Source organism: Alosa pseudoharengus, unplaced genomic scaffold (assembly GCF_046254945.1).
Source record: "Alosa pseudoharengus isolate Yale_2024_CS ecotype anadromous, Long Island Sound unplaced genomic scaffold, YU_APseudo_1.1 YU_APseudo_1.1_scf_20, whole genome shotgun sequence".
NCBI lineage: Eukaryota > Metazoa > Chordata > Actinopteri > Clupeiformes > Clupeidae > Alosa > Alosa pseudoharengus.
Genome location: NW_027468664.1, coordinates 5,683,691 through 5,703,316, shown reverse-complemented (window position 1 = coordinate 5,703,316; position 19,626 = coordinate 5,683,691). Strand labels below are relative to the sequence as shown.

General features: G+C 43.7%; 1 protein-coding gene across 2 annotated transcripts; it reads left to right on the top strand.

The window, feature by feature from the left end:
* Positions 1–145: 145 nt before the first annotated feature.
* On the top strand, positions 146–19,173 carry ipo8 (importin 8). Of its 2 annotated transcripts, XM_076296317.1 has the most exons (26): positions 146–307; positions 1,022–1,103; positions 2,167–2,323; positions 2,586–2,744; positions 3,474–3,630; positions 3,825–3,914; positions 4,227–4,321; positions 4,465–4,549; positions 4,637–4,771; positions 5,188–5,287; positions 5,434–5,510; positions 5,744–5,860; positions 6,011–6,100; positions 6,627–6,792; positions 7,575–7,735; positions 8,848–8,973; positions 9,395–9,461; positions 10,450–10,575; positions 11,075–11,107; positions 12,275–12,372; positions 12,856–12,951; positions 13,338–13,558; positions 13,840–14,045; positions 16,470–16,700; positions 17,467–17,596; positions 18,207–19,173. In XM_076296317.1, exons 1-26 carry the CDS (start codon positions 224–226, stop codon positions 18,208–18,210), a joined length of 3,093 nt encoding a protein of 1,030 aa, XP_076152432.1. In that variant the 5' UTR covers positions 146–223; the 3' UTR covers positions 18,211–19,173. The 2 variants fall into 2 exon arrangements, with proteins under 2 accessions (XP_076152432.1, XP_076152433.1); XM_076296318.1 differs by lacking the exon at positions 11,075–11,107.
* The last annotated feature ends 453 nt before the right edge of the window (positions 19,174–19,626 follow it).

Below are 19,626 nucleotides of genomic sequence, written 5' to 3'. Positions count from 1 at the left end.
TAACGACCACTTATGATACATTTACTGCTTCCTTGTTGCCCTCCTTTGTGCTACAATGTGGCTTAAGGCTACCGTAAATCGTTTCTATTTACATTGGTTTACGACCGCCGCCTGCTGCTTGCCGGTAAAATGGGGCAGGGCTGTCAGGACGCTTGGCCGAATCTTGAATAGCGAATGCATGTAATTGTGAAAAGATAGAAATTCGCGTTTAACCACAGGCCCTATGGATCCTAACAGGATTATACAGGCTTTGAAGGGAACGATAGACCCTAACCTTAGGATAGCGGCGGAAAATGAACTCAAACAGGTAACTACCACTCTAAAACAACTTTGTTGTTTGTGTTAGGGTAGGTTGAATAACCAATCAAAGAACAAGAGGGGTTTCAGTCTATCCATGCTTCTAATTGGAATTCCAGGCCCAAGTTCGGGATCTGATAAAAGCGAAGTTACGTCTTTTATGTATTTCATCACTAGTATTGAAGGACATGATTAACGTTAGTGGCATATTGTGAAACGCTCCGATTTGAAAAGGGACATATTTGCGACGTTACATCGAGTCAGGCACGCATATAGCCAACAAAAGACAGTTTTGTTTGCGTTTGGTAGGCTACAGCTTTCACCTTCTAAGAAACAACATCCCCCTAACGTAGAGTCAGCTACCCGAAATAGATAAGTTAGTAGCTACTCAGACCGCCACGAAAATAGAAGTTTAGGAATAAAGCAACATCAAAATCTTGGCAAGCTGTCGTAGCCTTAGTGACGATATTCAACTTTGTACTTGCCATTATTCCACTGCTTGGTTGAATTTCCCATTGTCCTACGTGCCAATAATGTACAGGGTATTTAGATTAAATCTGACGTGAGTATGTGGTGATGTGTCCCATGTTCTTTGTTTTTGGAGAAATTACTGAATGTAAGTTGCCTATTGTGACACCTAGCAGGCTGTTTTGATGGAGTTGCTTGCAGTATATTGTTGTACTGTATCAGATCCATATGATAATTTCCCATATCTTTATCTTAGTCTTTCAAGATTATCAATTTCGCCCCTACGCTGCTCCAAATCATTGTGTCAGAGCAGGTGGAGTTCCCTGTGAGACAGGCAGGTAAGAGTTGGCACACACACAGACACACACACACACATTCCAGTGTTTCCCATACATTGACTTATTTGTGGCCGGCCCACCACAATATCAACACTGACCACCACACAATGATTTTCCATGTTGTACTATTTAAATGGGATGGAATTAGTTTATAGTAGAGCTATGTGCACCTTTGCACAGCTTCTCATTGTATCTCAACTACCTACATGCACGTTTAAAGAAAACATTAACAATCCTGCAATTGTTGGCATAAAAGTCGACTGTCTAAATTGTGCTTAAATCTGCATCATAACCACGCTGCACTAATTTGTTAAAAACTGTTGAATTCAAGTTAATTCTGGAAACCTACCACCACAAATAGAATTCAATTCTGTGGGAAACACTGTATCCCCATATATACTTTAAGGCAATGCTTCTTAACTGGTCTGGCTTTGGGACCCACAATTTCCCATGTTCATAGAGCACACCCATATATTTTTTTAGCATTCAAGCCAACGGATATGATGAGCTACATGGTAAGACACCCAAAGTGCCTGTAGACCTACTTGTGTGGAATATGTGGATGTTTGGCATTACATTTCTGAAGTCTTCAACTCCTGATGTCATCTTTCAAAGTTGACTGCTCGACAGGTTTGACAGGGGTGCCTTTTTTCCATGTGGCATTTTAGTTTTGATGGTTCATGTGCCACAATGCACACACTGGGGTTTTTGTCCTATTTTGTCCTCAGTTTAATTGAATCCATATCATAGCCTACTTCAAATATTCAGGGTCGCAGCCTTCTTGCGTTTCTGCTAAAAATGATGTCTAACATGACCTGTCACATAAATGTCTATGTCCATGGTAATGACTGACATTGGCTACAAATAAAGTCTGTTAATAAAATACAGGTCCAATATTAGATCTGATGAGGTAGCATTTTAAATAGAAACGGTTCCGCGACCCACGTTTGGGTCCCGACCCACCAGTTAAGAAGCACCTCTTTAAGGCATCACTTTAAGGCATCACTTGTCATTTAAGATATAATACCAAAGTGAGGCAGTATCTATTGTACTTGTGGTGCAGCTGCCATCTACCTGAAGAACATGATGGGCCAGTACTGGCAAGATCGAGAGCCTGCTCCTGGCGATGTGCACTTTCCCTTCAACATCCATGAGAATGACCGGCAGCAGATCCGAGACAATGTTGTTGAGGCTATCATCCAGTGTCCTGAGTCCATACGGTGAGTGAAAGTAGCAGACATACTACAAACAGCCCCACCCCAAACAAAAACTAAAACCTGCACGTGTTTTGTATTCCTATTTCAACACATCTATTGCTTGTTTGCCCCCTTTACTGTGTGTTTGAAAACATTTTACATTATAGTTGGGCAAATGTAACAAATGTTTTCAATGCTTTGTAGACTTTTCCCCCCATAAGTGTCTTTATGTGTTTGTGTGTGTGTCCTCATGTGTCGTTGATGGTATTTATGTTTTGATTGACAGGGCCCAGCTGACTGTTTGTCTACGGGCTATTATCAAGCATGACTTCCCTGGGCGTTGGACCGCCATTGTGGATAAGATCGGCATGTATCTACAGTCACAGAATAGTGGCAGCTGGTATGGCAGTTTGTTGGCTCTATACCAGCTGGTCAAGACATATGAGTAAGTATCCACATTGGCCTGCAGTTCCTACTATTATTGCTGTGATTTAAAGCATGACCAACCACAAGTTCTGTGAATTTGACCTACACCTGCACTCGAAAGCAGTAAATGTATCACAGTCCAAATACATCTAAACATGCTTGCACCTGATGTCATGCTGGTATTGGTCATTGCATGTGTGTAGAAGGGTAGCTGATGCTGGTGGTCCTGATGCTGTGGTTGTTGTGTGTACGAACGTTCAGACGAACGACGTCTAGCTCTACGACCGGTACACTCAGGCCAATCCAAACTTTTCTCTTCTGTTGTTCCTCGTTGGTGGAACACACTGCCAGTTCCTACAAGGGCAGGGACATCCCTCTCCATTTTCCAAAAACTCCTGAAGACCCAGCTCTTTAGAGAACATCTCCTCTCATAGCACCACTTACAACAAGTCTTGCTGATACTAGCACTTACCAGCCGTCTTGAACTGACACTCAACTGTTTAAAAACAGCACTCACTGATGCACTTATTCTTACTGTACTCTACCGTTTTTAAATTGTCCTAAAATTGTTGAGAGAACTGCTTTAAAACTTAATCTGTTACCATGTTGTTAGTCGCTTTGGTTAAAAATGTGTCAGCCAAATGTAATGTAATGTAATGTGATATGTAGGTTCAAGAAGGCTGAGGAGAGGGACCCACTCCTGGCGGCCATGCAGATGTAATGTAATGTAATGTAATGTGATGTGTAGGTTCAAGAAGGCGGAGGAGAGGGACCCACTCCTGGCGGCCATGCAGATCTTCCTGCCGCGCCTGCAGCAGCTCCTCTCCCAGCTGCTGCCCGACACCACCGTGTTCTCTGTGCTCATCCAGAAACAGATCCTCAAGATCTTTCATGCGCTCATACAGGTGTGTGTCTGTGTGTCTGTGTCTGTGTGTGTGTGTCTGTGTGTCTGTGTGTGTCTGTGTGTGTGTGTGTGTGTGTGTCTGTGTGAGTGATATTAATTGTACGGGAAATATAACATGATTATTTGCATTAGTATTATTCTGCAAACTTGCACATATGCTCATCCACACTTTGACATGAGTCCTGTTCTTTGCAGTACTCCTTGCCCTTACAGCTGATAAACAACACTGTCATGACCCAGTGGATGGAGATCCTCCGAGCGGTCATGGATCGAGATGTTCCCCCGGTAAGGCTGTGTCCGATCCACAGGCTCTGTTCAGCAGCTCAGCATTACTGCTGATGGTGAAGGGGGGGGGGACTCTTTTGTTTGATACTGCTAACAGAGAATTGTCATGTATGTGCAGCTGGCCACTTACTGAAGCTATAATTTGGATGTGCTGTCCTCTGAGCATGCTCTAACACTAAACTGATCATACATGCTGGAGCAATCAGGGAGGTGAAGAGTATGCAATATGAAGAGTATGCAATGGTTGTTTATATAGAGATGATGTGTCCGAGATGGTGTTGTGTATCATAAAACACATTTTCTGTCTGACAGGAGACCCTGGAGGTTGATGAGGATGACCGGCCTCAGCTGGTGTGGTGGAAATGTAAGAAGTGGGCGCTCCATATCATCACAAGGTTGTTTGAGAGGTGAGCTCTGACGACTAGCTGGGGAATCATCACTTGGCAGCAGAAATGGCCGCAGTGATACTTATGCAGTGATGCTGGTTGAGATGTTTGCATTGATGCAGTATGGTAATGTCCATAACTTCTTATCTTTAACATGATTGTAGGTATGGAAGTCCAGGCAATGTTACAAAGGAGTACTTTGAGTTTGCAGACTTTTTCGTGAAGACGTATGCAGTAGGAATTCAGCAAGTAAGCACTAAGCACGTGATTCAGTTACCCACTGTGTATTAAGTGTGTTGTGAGGAAGTGTTTCACCTTTGTCACGCGTGTTTGTAGGTTTTACTGAAAGTGGTGGACCAGCACAGACAGAAGCTGTATGTAGCCCCCCGCGTGCTGCAGCAGTCTCTCAACTACCTGAACCAGGGTGTATCTCATTCACTCACCTGGAAACAGATGAAGCCACACATGCAGGTGAGGTCCCTGCCCTGTCATGCTTATTCATCCTTAAGCACACTATGTTGATATTTGATTAGTTCATATAGTATATTTAGTTTTTAGTATCATGTTTATCTTCTACTGTCTCTATTGTACAGTGGAGTTTTTTTATTTGTATATTACTTTTTCTGCTGTAAGTGCATGTTGTGTGTGATGTCTGTATGCTACTGAGACCTTGAATTTCCCCTTGGGGATCAATAAAGTATCTATCTCTATCTAGGTGCTCATACCTGGCCTCCGTGCTCTGGCAACCTAGCCATACTGGCACTGTGCCTTCAGTATTGTGTTGGATAAAACCTACAGATGCATTTCCATGCTTCCCCAGATGTATTTAGGTTTCCTGCTTAATGTGCAGTGGTTATTCTCCCCTTGTGCTTCATCTGTCCTCACAGACTATAAACCAGGAGGTGGTCTTTCCACTGATGTGCTACAAGGATGAAGATGAGAAGCTGTGGCAAGAGGACCCTTATGAGTACATCCGCATGAAATTCAGTGAGTAGTCCCACCTGGCTCTCTGGTCCTTAACGCAGTGGGCTTTCATCGGGATTACTGTGGCAAATTTACTGGCCTGGATCGTTTTCTATTATGATGATTAATTATGCAAAAGATTTTGAAAATTTGATCTGATGTTGTTTTAGACGTGTACGACGACCACGTGTTCCCAGCGACAGCTGCTCAAAGCCTGCTGTGCAAAGCTGCCCGCAAGCGCAAAGAGGTGAGTTGCTCTACATGCAGTAGTGTTTGCTCACACCATGACTCGCTCCAGCCACCGTAGTCAGTATTGCAGAGTTCTATGCTAATGTGGCCTAGATCTTCTTATAGGGGAAGCAGAATAATCATAGCTGCCAGGATGATGATGACTCGTACCATGAAACGGGTCTGCAGCTCTTTTTTACCTCCCAGCTCAGACAATGCAGACATATGGCTGTTTTTGGGTGTCCTGTTTAGGTTCTGCCCCAGATGATGGAGTTCTGCCACCAGATCTTGATGGACCCTAGTGCTGACCCCCGTAGAAAGGATGGTGCCCTGCATGTCATTGGCTCCCTCGCTGAACTCTTGCTCAAGGTAACTGACCACAGAAGTAGCAGAACGACCAGAATCCAATCTGCAGTGCAACTCCAGATTTACATATATGATGTGATGAAGCATATTTATTCTGAAAATATATATTTTACATATTTATATATTTCCCTTCCATGTGCTTTTCTCCCACAGAAAAGACTGTACAGGGATCAGATGGAGCTAATGTTACAGAACTATGTGTTTCCGCTGCTCAACTCAAACCTCGGCTACCTGCGTGCCAGGGTAAGGTGTGTGTGTGTGTGTGTGTGTGTGTGTGTGTGTGTGTGTGTGTGTGTGTGTGTGTGTGTGTGTGTGTGTGTGTGTGTGTGTGTGTGTGTGTGTGTGTGTGTGTGTGTGTGTGTGTGTGTGTGTGTGTGTGTGTGTGTGTGTGTGTGTGTGTGTGTGTGTGTGTGTGTGTGTGTGTGTGTGTGTGTGTGTGTGTGTGTGTGTGTGTGTGTGTGTGTGTGTCTGTTGATCCCAGCTCCTCTTTTGGCCCACAGTCCTGTTGGGCTCTGCGTTCACTAAATGTGAGTTATATTTCACTTCTGACCACTAGAGGGTGCAACTGTAAAAGTATTTACACAGAGGGATTGCACTTATGTGCTGTTGCACTTGGGATTGCACTAGTGTTCTGTGTTTCTGGTGGATGCTGGTACTGGTGGATGCTGGTACTGTTGTTTTCACATTGTACATATTATCTTTGAAGCTCCGTTTTTAGCAGTAGGAACATTTATAATGATCCCACATTTGTTGTGGCTCTTTTTTTCAGTCCTGCTGGGTTCTGCATTCCTTCAGCCCCCTGAAGTTCCATGATGAACTGGTGCTGAGGAACGCCGTAGAGCTGGTTAAGCAAGACCTGATCGCAGATAAAGAGATGCCAGTCAAGGTGGAGGCGGCCATTGCTCTACAGACTCTTGTCAGCAACCAAGAACAAGGTCTGCAAGTGCAAGTGCAACCCCCCTTGATGCTGCCCGTTCCTCTGTGGAATTAGAGTTCATTTTAGGGGGGGTTTGTAGTAGGATGCTACAATTTACCGTTGTCTGAAGCATGGTTTTATAAACATCTAGAACTGGTATCATCTTTAATTAATTTTCATGGCATATAGTCACATGAAGGACCATTAAACACACCTCTCATTCCAACTAGATGCCTAATAATAATGATAATAATACATTATATTTATAAGCACCTTTCAAGTCACCCAAGGACACTGTACAATTAAAAGGTTAAGGATGTTAAACAGTACATACAGACAGACATTACAAACACAGGCAGCATTGTACAATGAAGATGCTACACACTACATACAGACAGAGGCACAGACACAGAGGACACTGCACACCAGAGAACGAGAATACACACACACAGGATAAAGTGGTAGGAAGACATTGTAAGAAAATAAAAGGAAAATAAGATAAAATAAAGAAACAAGATAAAACCAGTTCTGAGGCAGTGGAATGGGTTAGGAGGCAGAGAGGAAGGCTATTCTGAACAGATGTTTAACAACACAAATAACTTTTTTATTGTCAATGGATGTCAAGAATCAACAACTGCTTTAAAAATGTTTCTCATGTTGACATGTTGTCTAATTAGTTTATATTGCATATTGGAAGAAAACAAATTGCATATTGGAAGAAAACAAAATGTAATCCTATTTTTATTAAAAATATATTGATTTGCTTTTACTTATCCCCCCATCTTTTCCTTTTCTCTTCAGCAAAGGTCTACATTCGGCCTTACATCCGGCCAGTGATGCAGGAGCTACTTCACGTCATCAAGGAAACAGAGAACGATGACCTCACCAACGTCATCCAGAAGATGATCTGCGAGTACAATGAGGAGGTGGCCGTCATCGCTGTGGACATGACACAGAACCTGGTACTGCCCGCTGATTGGCCCATCTGCTTTTCTTTCATTGCTACTGCCTATCTTTTGTGAACAATAAATACAGAAGTCACTGAAATCAGATACCACTGCACAGATAAGTGCAGAAACCATCCACCAACCACCTGCAAGCAAACCCTATACTAAACATCTGAGAAGTCTGAGCAAACATAATGTGCACGTAAATATATGTAACACACACTTGCATGCAGACATTAATACAGTTGGTGTATCCCAAAATGAAATTCTATATTTGCTTTTGCCTATGCATATTTTCTGCGTGGCTCATTGCCCATGTATTTGTTGCTAAATGGGAGAGGCAGAATAGCAAACAAACACATTATCAGTTGGCAGGTAGAATATGCCACCCTGATAGAAATGAGTGTAGTGTTCAGCTACGGGGAACACGGAGGGAGCCCACACTCAATCCATCACACCACAATTAACACTAATTTCATAATGACATGATGACTTTATAATGTAATTTCACAATCTTCTAACTGTCTAACCTCTCAGTCATTCATACACACACACACACACACACACACACACGTGGCAGCGGGCAGACTAGCATCAGCTTGTCTCTTCCTCATTATGTTTCAGAGTTAATGAGGTAATTGGATTAAATTGCCCTCTCAGTGGGCGATCTCTTGATTAGCCCAAAGCTCAGCTCTCATCACTGATGGCCTAAGATCCTGCTGCAGGATGTGTGTCTCTCAATCTCTCCCAAGCTCCCTCCCTCTCCTCCTCCTGTGGGCTGGCAGGCTTGTTGTGTTGTTTCCTATCTGAAGTCAGGCTGCATCCACTTCTCTAGTAGCGCTGCTCTGTTTACTACTGCGTTACAGTACAGTGGGATAGTCTCGTCTGCTGTTAAATACGCTCTCTAAACTGCAACTATAGTCAATTTAATATTAAATATATCACATTTTGTATTGCAAGTCATCTCTTGATCTCTTGAAATAGGCAGCAGGTAGTTGACATACTGCAAGAGAAGAAACCTTTGTGTTTTGTGTTTGTGTGTGACAAAGTGTGTGTTTACTTATGAGGTCCTCTGTATCTAACTATGTGTGTGTGTGTGTGTGTGTGTGTGTGTGTGCCCTGCACAGGCCGAGATCTTCCGTAAGGTTCTGGATAGTGAGGAGTATGAGGAGTGTGAGGATAAGACCGTCATGGCCCTGGGCATCCTCAGCACCATTGACACCATCCTTACCGTCATGGAGGACCACAAAGAGGTAGATATTTGCACACACGCACAGACCTCAGTCACACACACATACGTACACACATAAACATACACACTCTCTCACTCTCTCACTCTCTCTTGCTTTTATTGTACTTCATGTATACTAGACTCACTCTATGTATCTTATTAATCAATGCCGTCAGTGTTGCAACTGTACACTGCATGCAGATGTTTTTCTTTTTTGTATATTGGAATGCCAGTGTTGCAACTGTACACGGCGTGCTTTATTTATTTATCTATTTTTTCTAGCTAGTCACTGTACAGCACTTTGGTCAGTTTTGCACTGCTTTAAATGTGCTTTATAAATAAAAATTACTTACTTACTTACTTACTCTCTCTCTCACACACACACACACACACACTCCCTCTTGAACTCACTCAGTCGCACCATTTCTCTCTTTTTTTTTCAGATTACTCAGCAGTTAGAAGGCATCTGCTTGCAGGTTATTGGCTTGGTACTGCAGAAGCCCATAATAGGTAAGGTAGCAGTAGGAGAAAAGTGTGTGTATGTGTGTGTGTGTGTTCCCATGTAGCACACTCTATCTCTCTAAAGTTTTTGCCCTTGTTTCTGCATTTCCTTTGGCGCCTTTAGTGCTGTCTCCAGTAGAATGTGATTAAGCTAAACCCTGTGCACTCGACTACCGCACCCATATGGTATTAAGCCTGTCCTGTCCGTGCCCAGTGTACACTAATAACATAAGTAATGCGTTGACAAAACAGTTTTTCTGTTGACCTTCAGCAAGTCGCCATGTGCTTAAAATCTTTTCTTTTGTCTTGCATAATATAAGCATATTAATGGTTCAAGAATGAATATTCATCAAGGAGCTCTCTTAAACCCTCATACCTAAAGCTTTTACCTTCCCTGCACAGAATACCAATGGAGCACCTAAATCCCACGATGAATGATTATGACATTTAATTATGAAAGTCAATTAATCTTGGCCTGCCCATACTGTGATGCAGCGGCTTTACTCAATCATGTTTTAATTGTCACCTCCGTGTTTAATTCCATGTCGTGGCGCCGCGGTGCTTTGTGTGGGTGGAATGGATGAGGGCGAGCATTAATGAAAGTATTACCATGATGAAATGCCGGGCTGCCGACTGCCCTCACACAGGGCTCCTGGCGGAGGCGGGGGTGGGGATGGTGGGGATGGTGTGGGCTCAGAGGCTCCGATGGCGGTGGATGGAGTCTCGTCTCTGCTGGAGGGGGTTTGATGGGGAGAGGGAGACCTGGGCCTGCCGTCTGATCACTTTGACAGTGGCTTTTGTGATGTCGGCTGTGTGCGGGATTTTGGAGGTGTCGTTTGATTTAAGCTCTGACGGTTTGTGATGATGTCTTGTTGTTGTGGCTGTGTTGTCATTCTGATGTTCCTCAGAACTCTGTTCTTTCTTTCTTTCTTTCTTTCTTTCTTTCTTTCTTTCTTTCTCTGTCACTCTCTCCCTCTTTCTCATCTCCCGTCTGTAGAGTTCTATGAGGAGATCCTGTCGCTGGCCTTCGGCCTGACCTGTCAGACCATCTCCCCACAGATGTGGCAGCTGCTGGGGGTTCTCTTCAACGTCTTCCAGCATGACTGCTTTGACTACTTCACAGGTAACGCATCCAATCAGAATTCACCATAGCCAATAGCACTGTAGCCCTCGCAGCATAATAAAGTACAGACAGACGTCCCAATTTGAGCCTGGCATTAAGAGAACCTGTGCTGCATCAGAGAGACTGACAAAACTCTGAGTTACTCAGTCAAGCTGAAGGGACACATGAATGACATTGACCCCCTCCAGCACAGTGTCATGTCATTCTTATGTAGATACATAAACATACATACATGTAGAACATATACACTTACTCAGATAACATCCTACATATATATACATACACACACACATACACACACATATATACCCATAAGGGTCAATACTTATATACAGTACATTGCCACCATAAGATGAATAATATCCTAAATAATGATGATAACCATAATCCTAATAACGATGTTCATCATCATCACCATCATCACCATTCTCACAGAATAATACTACTCAATGTCTGTTTTAATTCATCTGGTAATGGGTTCCATAACTTCACACCACAGACCAATATACTCCTGCTTTTCACCACTGTAAAGGTACGTTGTTTCCAATTGAGGGCATAACCCCCTTCTCTTTCTGTAAACATGGTTTGTATGTTGGGAGGAAGTAGGTTATTTCTAGCTTTATACAGTAATGCAGTTTTCTGGTTCACCAGGTCCGTAAATTTCAGTGTTTTTGCTTAAGAAATAATGAATTAGTATGATCATTGAAGCCAACATTGTTCACAATTCGTATTGCTCTTTTCTGAACTGTGCACACTGTCTATAGAGTGGTTTTGGAGGCATTTACCCAGATCAACAGAGGGACGTTAAATAAGGTTTCCAACTGAATTTGTGGTCTGTTATTACCCATAAAAAGGTGTTTTCATATACTCTCTCTCAACAGTTTCTTAACTTAAGCTTAACTGAGCTGTTAAATGTGTTTTGTGATCTCCAAAAATCATAAACTTCGTTTTTTCAAATTTAAAGATAACTTCTTTACATCAAATCACATTTCTAGTTCTACTGTCACCTTCTCCATCTGAACAGAAAATATTGGTATGATCTACAAAATTTCAATATATTGGACACTTTACAAATATCGTTTATGTAAATATTTCTATTATTTTGGTCCAACTATTGAACCCTGTGGCATGCCACACGTGATGTTAGCTAGCTTGGTGGCATTGCCCACTTGTACATACTGACTTCTTTTTTTGATATAGCTCTTCAGCCATTCCAGACCTACACCTCTGATTCCAAACCTTTCCATTTTCTTCAACATAATATTGTGGTCTATGGTGTCAAATGCTTTACCAAGGTCTATGAACACTCCCACTTCTCAACACTCAAACTTCTTATCATCAACTGCACTTGAAAGCTCTTCCATAAGTTCCATCAAAGCCATCGATGTTGATCTACTTTCTCTAAAACCATATTAACAATCTATTAATAGATTGTGTTTTTCAACTTTCAACAAAGCAGTCCAGTCTGGGAACAAACAGTTTTTTGTATTTTTGAAAATTGAGATAAAAGAGAGACCGGCCTATAATTTGTGTATACATTTTTTTATCTCCGGCTTTGAACAGTGGAATTTGTGGTGTTCATTTTATGGTGTGGGGTGAAATGGAGCTAGTGGTATGATTATAACAACTGGGCTATGAGTTGTATCTTATCTTATCTTGTATTATATTTTGTGCATATAATATGCCTTTCCACATACAGATATGATGCCTCTGTTGCATAATTACGTTACCGTGGATACGGATACCCTTCTGTCCAATCCCAAACATCTGGAAATTATCTACACCATGTGTAAGAAAGTAAGTGTCCTTTTAATAGCTTTTGTCATGCAGAGAAATGTTGAGTTATGAACTGGATACACCGTCCTTTGGTTTTAGCAGCACAGTGTGGAGGTCACGCTGAATCCTCTTTATATGACTAATTAATGAAGATTTACAGCTCTTCTAATGGCTCAACATGTCTGGGGAAATCCTTCAAGTTAAGTCTTGTGGATTTTAATGATGAATAATTAAAAGTTCAGAAATGTTAATGCAAGTTGCCAAAGCATTTGAGACAAAGTTGATTCTACAACATGAACGATTTTACAAACTATTTTAAAAACACTATTTCCCCTTTCATTTCATAAAAATAATCCATTGATGTGTGTGTCCATTCAGGAGGTTTTGTACTTTATATGAGCTTGGGCAGGGTCCATCAAATATCATTTCAGATAGATAGGTCAAAAAAGGAGTCTCTCATTCCTCATGATCCCTGTGTTTGACCTTTTGACCTTTGAATGTCAGGTGTTAACAAGTGATGCAGGGGAGGATGCTGAGTGCCACGCTGCCAAACTGCTGGAGGTCATCATTCTGCAGTGCCGCGGCAGAGGGATCGATCAGGTGAGCGGAGCTGCGGTGTGTGTGTGTGTGTGTGTGTGTGTGTGTGTGTGTGTGTGTGTGTGTGTGTGTGTGTGTGTGTGTGTGTGTGTGTGTGTGTGTGTGTGTGTGTGTGTGTGTGTGTGTGTGTGTGTGTGTGTGTGGTGTGTGTGCGTGCGCGCATGTGTGTGTGCTCTTGTGTAGAGTTATTAAAAATTGATCACCCAAGTAACACTATCTCTCTTTCCGTGCGTGTGCGCATGTGCGTCTGCTCTTGTGTAGAGTTATTAAAAATTGATCACCCAAGTAACACTATCTCTCTTTCTTCATTGTGTGTGTGTGTGTGTGTGTGTGTGTGTGTGAGAGCGTGTGTGTGTGTGTGTGTGTGTGTGTGCGCCTTTCTTTCCCAGTGCATCCCCTTGTTTGTGGAGGCTGTTCTGGAGCGCCTGACACGGGGGGTGAAGTCCAGTGAGTTGAGGACCATGTGTCTGCAGGTGGCCATTGCTGCCCTCTACTACAGTCCCGCCCTCCTGCTGCACACACTGGACAACATCCGCTTCCCTCACAGCCCAGAGCCAATCACAGCCCAGTTCATCAACCAGTGGATGAATGACACCGAGTTCTTCTTGGGGTACGATATCCATCAGTGCAATTCCGTGTAGAGTAAGGATGAGCATCAGGACCATGAACCATCACTTGCATTCGATCACCAGTCGTACAGTTCTACCAAAAGCATAGCAGTGTTATGTGGGTAGAACAGTGTGTAGTGAGCACATGTAGTGTCATGCCTACAGTTACCACTAGAGGGAGATGTGAATTTGCTCTTGTTTTAAGGCACATTTTCAGTTCTGCTGGTTGAGTTTTAGATGAAGACTAACTCTCAAGCTTTACCGATCTCTTGTGGTGGTCTAGTCTTCATGACCGTAAGATGTGCATCATCGGGCTGAGTGTGCTGATGGAGCTGCCCAGCCGGCCAGTGGCGGTGGAGTCGGTGGCCGGTCAGATCATCCCCTCTGTCCTGCTGCTCTTCCTGGGCCTGAAGCACATCTATGCCTCGCGCATGCTCCACAAACAGGAGGCGCTGACCAGGGCCCAGCGCACAGAGGAGGAGGAGAACGGTAGGAGGAGACACGCACACCGTTTCACAGAGCCGTGTGTGTGTGTGTGCGTGTGTCTGTGTGTGTGTGTGTGTGTGTGTGTGTGTGTGTGTCTGGTAGGCGCAAGGTGCTTTGTTGGTAGGGAAATTTCAACTTTGTTGACAGTTGAATGATCCTCTTTCACCTACTTAGCAGAGTACACCTAGTTTTCTTCAGCTGTGTATTTTGAGAGCTTTTCTTCATAAGGCCACTCTCATTAACTCTTAGAACCCGATTGACGCAAAGTGCGTCAAAAAACACACCCTTTCTTCTCTGTTACATTGCTCCGGAACGGTTCATCGCAGCGAGATGAAACCTTTATTGCACGACAGAGCAGAAGTGGGGCTTTCCAACGAGACTACACACTTGTCTGTACGATCAAGTATGAAAATTAAAAAAAATCATGAAATTAAATCAAATTGCATCATATTTACAGTCTATACTTCTCTGCGTTCACCTGCACACCCATTACTCTGGTTTGAATTACTCACGAACCCGTGATCGCATCGATATGGCAAGCATATCAGATGAAAGAGGAGGCACAGGGCTATCCATTGGTACCATGTTTATCGATCCTTCTGGCTTATAAAACCAGACGAAGTGACTGCAAAATAATAACGTCATGTACACAAACCAACGCTGCACACTCATTACTCTCGTTTGAATTACTCGCGGACCCGTGATCAGATGAAAGAGGAGACTCGGAGCTATCATTTGATACCAAGTACATCCTTCTGGGTTATAAAACAGACGAAGTGACAGCAAAATAATAACTTCATATAGCTGGACTTACCCCACGTTTTTGTCTGTTCTTGTGGCAAAGCATGTTTATAATCCAATGCTATCATGTGTTTCTCTATGGCAAAGCATGTTCATATTCCGGTTTTGAGATCCTAGCAAATTCCTGCATGGCATCCAATTCAAGGCTCACATTGCATCCCAATTTGTTCAACAAATAAACACCTTTTTTGCCTTTACTTTGTTCATGGCAATGCAGTAAAAAGTTGAGAATTATTATGACTGCATACACACAGGCACGCAGGCTAACACGCAACCTCGGGTCAGGTCAGGTCAGATCAGTTCGTGTCACAGATATGGATCGCAGAAAGGTCATTTTTCATCACTAAATAAAAAATGGCATTTATTTCCGTAAATCACACAGCAAATATTTCTGTAAATTGCTCAGCCCCAGAGTATCCCTCCAACATGGCAATTATATTGCCCGATTCAGGACAGTCTGCCCTACACACACATGAAATGCATGTAGAGGTGTGAGCTTGCTGTGGTGAGATACATGTCGAAATATAAGAATTTTTATAATACACTTTTTATATTTTAAAAATCAAAATAAAAGCAATGCTAGTATTAATACATGAAATGATTGCAGATCTGAATAGCCTAGACTCTCCTGAAAAAAACAATATATAATATATGTGTGTGGCACTTACAATGACCAGAATAAATCCTTATGAATAAAGGTAGTGAAAATGCCCTAAAAACAGCTTAGGGTTCTAAGGGTTAAAGGCTATTACTGGATAGAATGCATGGAAAATTGACAGAATATTTTGGTTAATTAGTTTTTAATGTGTTGTGTTTGAGGCAGACTACTTAATGACCAGTAGCTTGTAGAGTCAAAAGGGGCATTTGCTCCGCATTATTGGGAGGTCGCCATCTAACTGGTCTCCTCAGGAGACCCAGCTCTCATAGTTAGCAGCCATGCTCTGGGCCATTCAGTTATATATACATGTGCTTGCACTGAATGAATAGAGGCAGCTTGTCAATGCATATAAGTAGTTTTCAATCTCCCAAACACTTCTTAAAATCCCCCCAGTTTAGGAGAAGCCTCTGGTGTGTCTGTTATTAAATTTTTTAGACGAGTCTAATTGATGTGGCTTGGCAGCTCACTCTTGTGACGGAAAGGTTTTAAACTGAATGGAGACACTAGCGGAACAGTGAAGACTAAAGCGCAGTGGGGTACATTACAAAGCCGTTAGATTCTTTTTTTTCTCCTCCTCCTGTCTAAATGATTGAATCTTGGAGCTCCCATAGCTCTTTGACACAGATTATAAAAACACCCGGTAACCTGAGGCGTAAGACAGTCAAGCTTAATGTACCAATTAATTACACTACATATCCCATCACCCCCCTGTGGCACTGCTGAAACCCTTAACTTTATGTCTGTGGGATGCTACTGACTGGATTTCAAGTGGAAAAAAGCAGCTGCCTCTAATGAAATCAACCGTTTATTCCATTTACATAGCTTTTAATGGCCGCTAGTCAAGAGTGTGAGCAGTAACTGAACAAAACACGCTGATAAAAAGCCCCTATGACATTAGACACTAGAAGCTTTTGTAAGACATTCTGCTGGGCAGTACAGATGCTGATGTGTCATGTCCACTATTCCAGAGGAGATTCCGAGTGACGAGGACGAAGTTAGCGAGAACCGGAACGCCATGCAACAGTCCTGCAGCGCTCCGGCCAGCCAGGGAGACGAGGAGGAGGATGACGACGATGATGATGATGATGACTACTGGGATGAAGAGGGGCTGGAGGGCACAGCGCTGGAGGAGTATAGCACGCCCCTGGACTACGACAACGGAGAGGACGAGTACCAGTTCTTCACCGCAGCCCTGCTACGTATGTGTTATATACGCACACACATACACACACACATGCGCACACACACATGCGCACACACACACACGCGCACACACACACACACACACACACACACACACACACACGCACGCGCACCAGTTCTTCACCGCAGCCCTGCTACGTATGTTACACACACACACACACACACACGTGCACTGCACGCACACACGCACACACACTTATGCCACATACTCAGACACTCACACACGCTTATGCACATATCTCCCACTTTGTGCATTTTTAAACAATGTGAGAGAACTAGAATGAGGAAGGAAAGTGTATCAGATTATATCTCTTCCTTTAAAGGATATTAGATTAGATTAGGTGAGATTAGAAGTTGGGCTATATTAAACTGTATTATCAGATATCACTTCCTGCCTCTGACAAGAACATATGAAATAGAATATGGTGTGGAAATGTGATATAATAATAGAATCCCTAAATCGCAAGGGAAGACTGCATCTTTTCACAGCAAGCACCACCTTGCATACATTTCAGCGACCCAAAAGTTGCTACACAGTAAAATTAGAGAGTGGGAGAGTGGGAGAGTGGGAGAGTGGGAGAGTGGGAGAGTGGGAGAGTGGGAGAGAGTGAGAGAGTGAGAGAGTGAGAGAGTGAGAGAGTGAGAGAGTGAGAGAGTGAGAGAGTGAGAGAGTGAGAGAGTGGGAGAGTGAGAGAGTGACACAGAGACACAGAGACAGACGCGTGCCACATGTGTTGAGAGTGTGTTGCGTTGGTGCTGCAGGGGTGCAGAGCTCTGATGCGGGCTGGTACCAGCACCTGACCGATCCGCTCAGCGACGACCAGAAGAAGCAGCTGCAGGAGATCTACAGCCTGTCACAGCAGAGGAGGAGCATGGCCGGCAAGGGACAGTGGTGAGTCTGCACTCTGGACACTGTGTGTGAGTGAGTGTGTGTGTGTGAGTGTGTGTGTATATAGGGAGATTGTGAGTATACGTACTCTATGGCATGTGAGAAAGTGAAGGTGAGAGGTATTTAGCAGATGCTTGTGTCCAGTGTTCAGTTTGATCCTGAACCCTGTCCCAGGCTAGCCTGGGTGTTCCCATGCTGCCTTGTGCGCGATTTGATTCACGCTGCTAAGGCAACCTGGAGACCATGGAGCAAATTTTCGCCTGAGATAGGGGACCAATCACAGAAAAAGGGGGAAAGCAAGACGATGATGAGCTATGCACAGACGCATTTGATAGACATCCGTGGCACCCAATAAACGGATCTGGGCATTTTTTTCAAATGCTCCATTATGCCCCTAATCAGAGCTGCTCCATTATGCCCCTAGTCAGCACCAGGACCAGGAGGGAGTGAGCGCTATGTGGAGCTGCGCTGGCAGCTGAGTGCTGCTGTCTTGCCCAGGTCTATTTGGGAAGACACTCTAAGAGAGTCATGGGAGTTGTCAGATATGTACGTGTGACATCTGAAAGGATCTGATGTCAAGTTAACTTTTTTAACTCTTTCTTTTTTCTCACAGCTGAATTGGAGACGGAAAATGCTGGAAGAGTGCACGGAGAGGACGCCTGAGGCTGGGGTCTTTTAGCAGATTTAACCGAAGAACCAGCTTAGTCTAGATCAGACCTTACGCATCCCATCATGAACTGGTTTCACTCAATCGTCTAACCAGACCCACCGTGGTCCAGTCCACATCAGCGAGCGGAACTGGACCACTGAGGTCGCATGGCTTTGGGCTAGAGGTCACTCTGGGTCAGCCAACCACCAGCTCACTCATTCACCAGTGCTGTGTTTGTGTGAGTGTGTGCGTAAGTGTGTGTGTGGTGTGTGCTTTGTTGTGTGTTTGTGTGTGTGTGTGTGTGTGTGTGTGTGTGTGTGTGTGTGTGTGTGCGTGCGATCATGTGAAAGTGTGTGCGTCTGTGTGAAAGTGTGCTTTGTTGAATGGGGAGTGTGAGTGTGAGTGTGTCTGTGTTTGTGTGTGTGTGTGTGTGTGCGTGCGTGTGCACATTAAAGAGTGTGCTTCATTGAATGGGGAGTGTGTATGTGTGTGTGTGTGTGTGTTTGTGCATATCAGTGTCTTTCTTCGTCTCTTGGCTTTCTCTGTCCCGAGTTGCTGTAAGACTGGACTGAGGCTGGTCAGCTGAGGGACACGACTGGACTTCTCAGTGAGGCTACGCCATCAGGACAACGCTGTCCTCCTCGTGGACGGACCGAAAGACAGACAAAAGAGGAAAAGAGGACTGACCTGAGGCTTTTAAGAGTGTGTGTGTGTGTGTGTGTGTGTGTGTGTGTGTGTGTGTGTGCACCTGTAGGTTTGGGTGTGTGTGGGCACACCTTTCTTTAGCATATGATGAAATCAGACCTGAGTAGCTGATGGCACAAGTACACTCATGTGCTGCCTTCTGTTTGTTTGTTCTGGATTGTCTTTTTTGTAACAGATGAGTTTTCGGAATTAACTTAAGAAAATCCATAAAAGTTTATGTAACATCCAGATGCCTCCTGTGTGTGTGTGTGTGTGGGGGGGGGGGGTGGTGTGTGTGTGTGTGTGTGTGTGTGTGTGTGTGTGTGTTTGTGTGTGTGTGTGTGTGGTGTGAGGAGAGGGAGTGGAGAGAACAAAAGGGCTTTTTGCTGCAGAGTTCCAGGAGAACTGTGTCCCATAAGCCCCAGAGGAGAGTCGCTGCATGGCTACTATACTCTTTCATGACATTGCTCAGAGGTCAAAGGGCACTTACACACATCATTCTGAATATACTGAAATCCAACAATGGACTCCCCATGGATGTGGCTACCTAGGCAGGCACAGCATCTCTTGCTGTTCAAGTGAACAGGAGGACCTCTATCAATCCACAGTAATGCCCAATGATGTTTTAGCAGCAAAAGGAAAAACACTTCAAGGGTTCTTTGTGTAAGCTGGCTTTCCAGACGGTTCAGCCGCGAGTCTG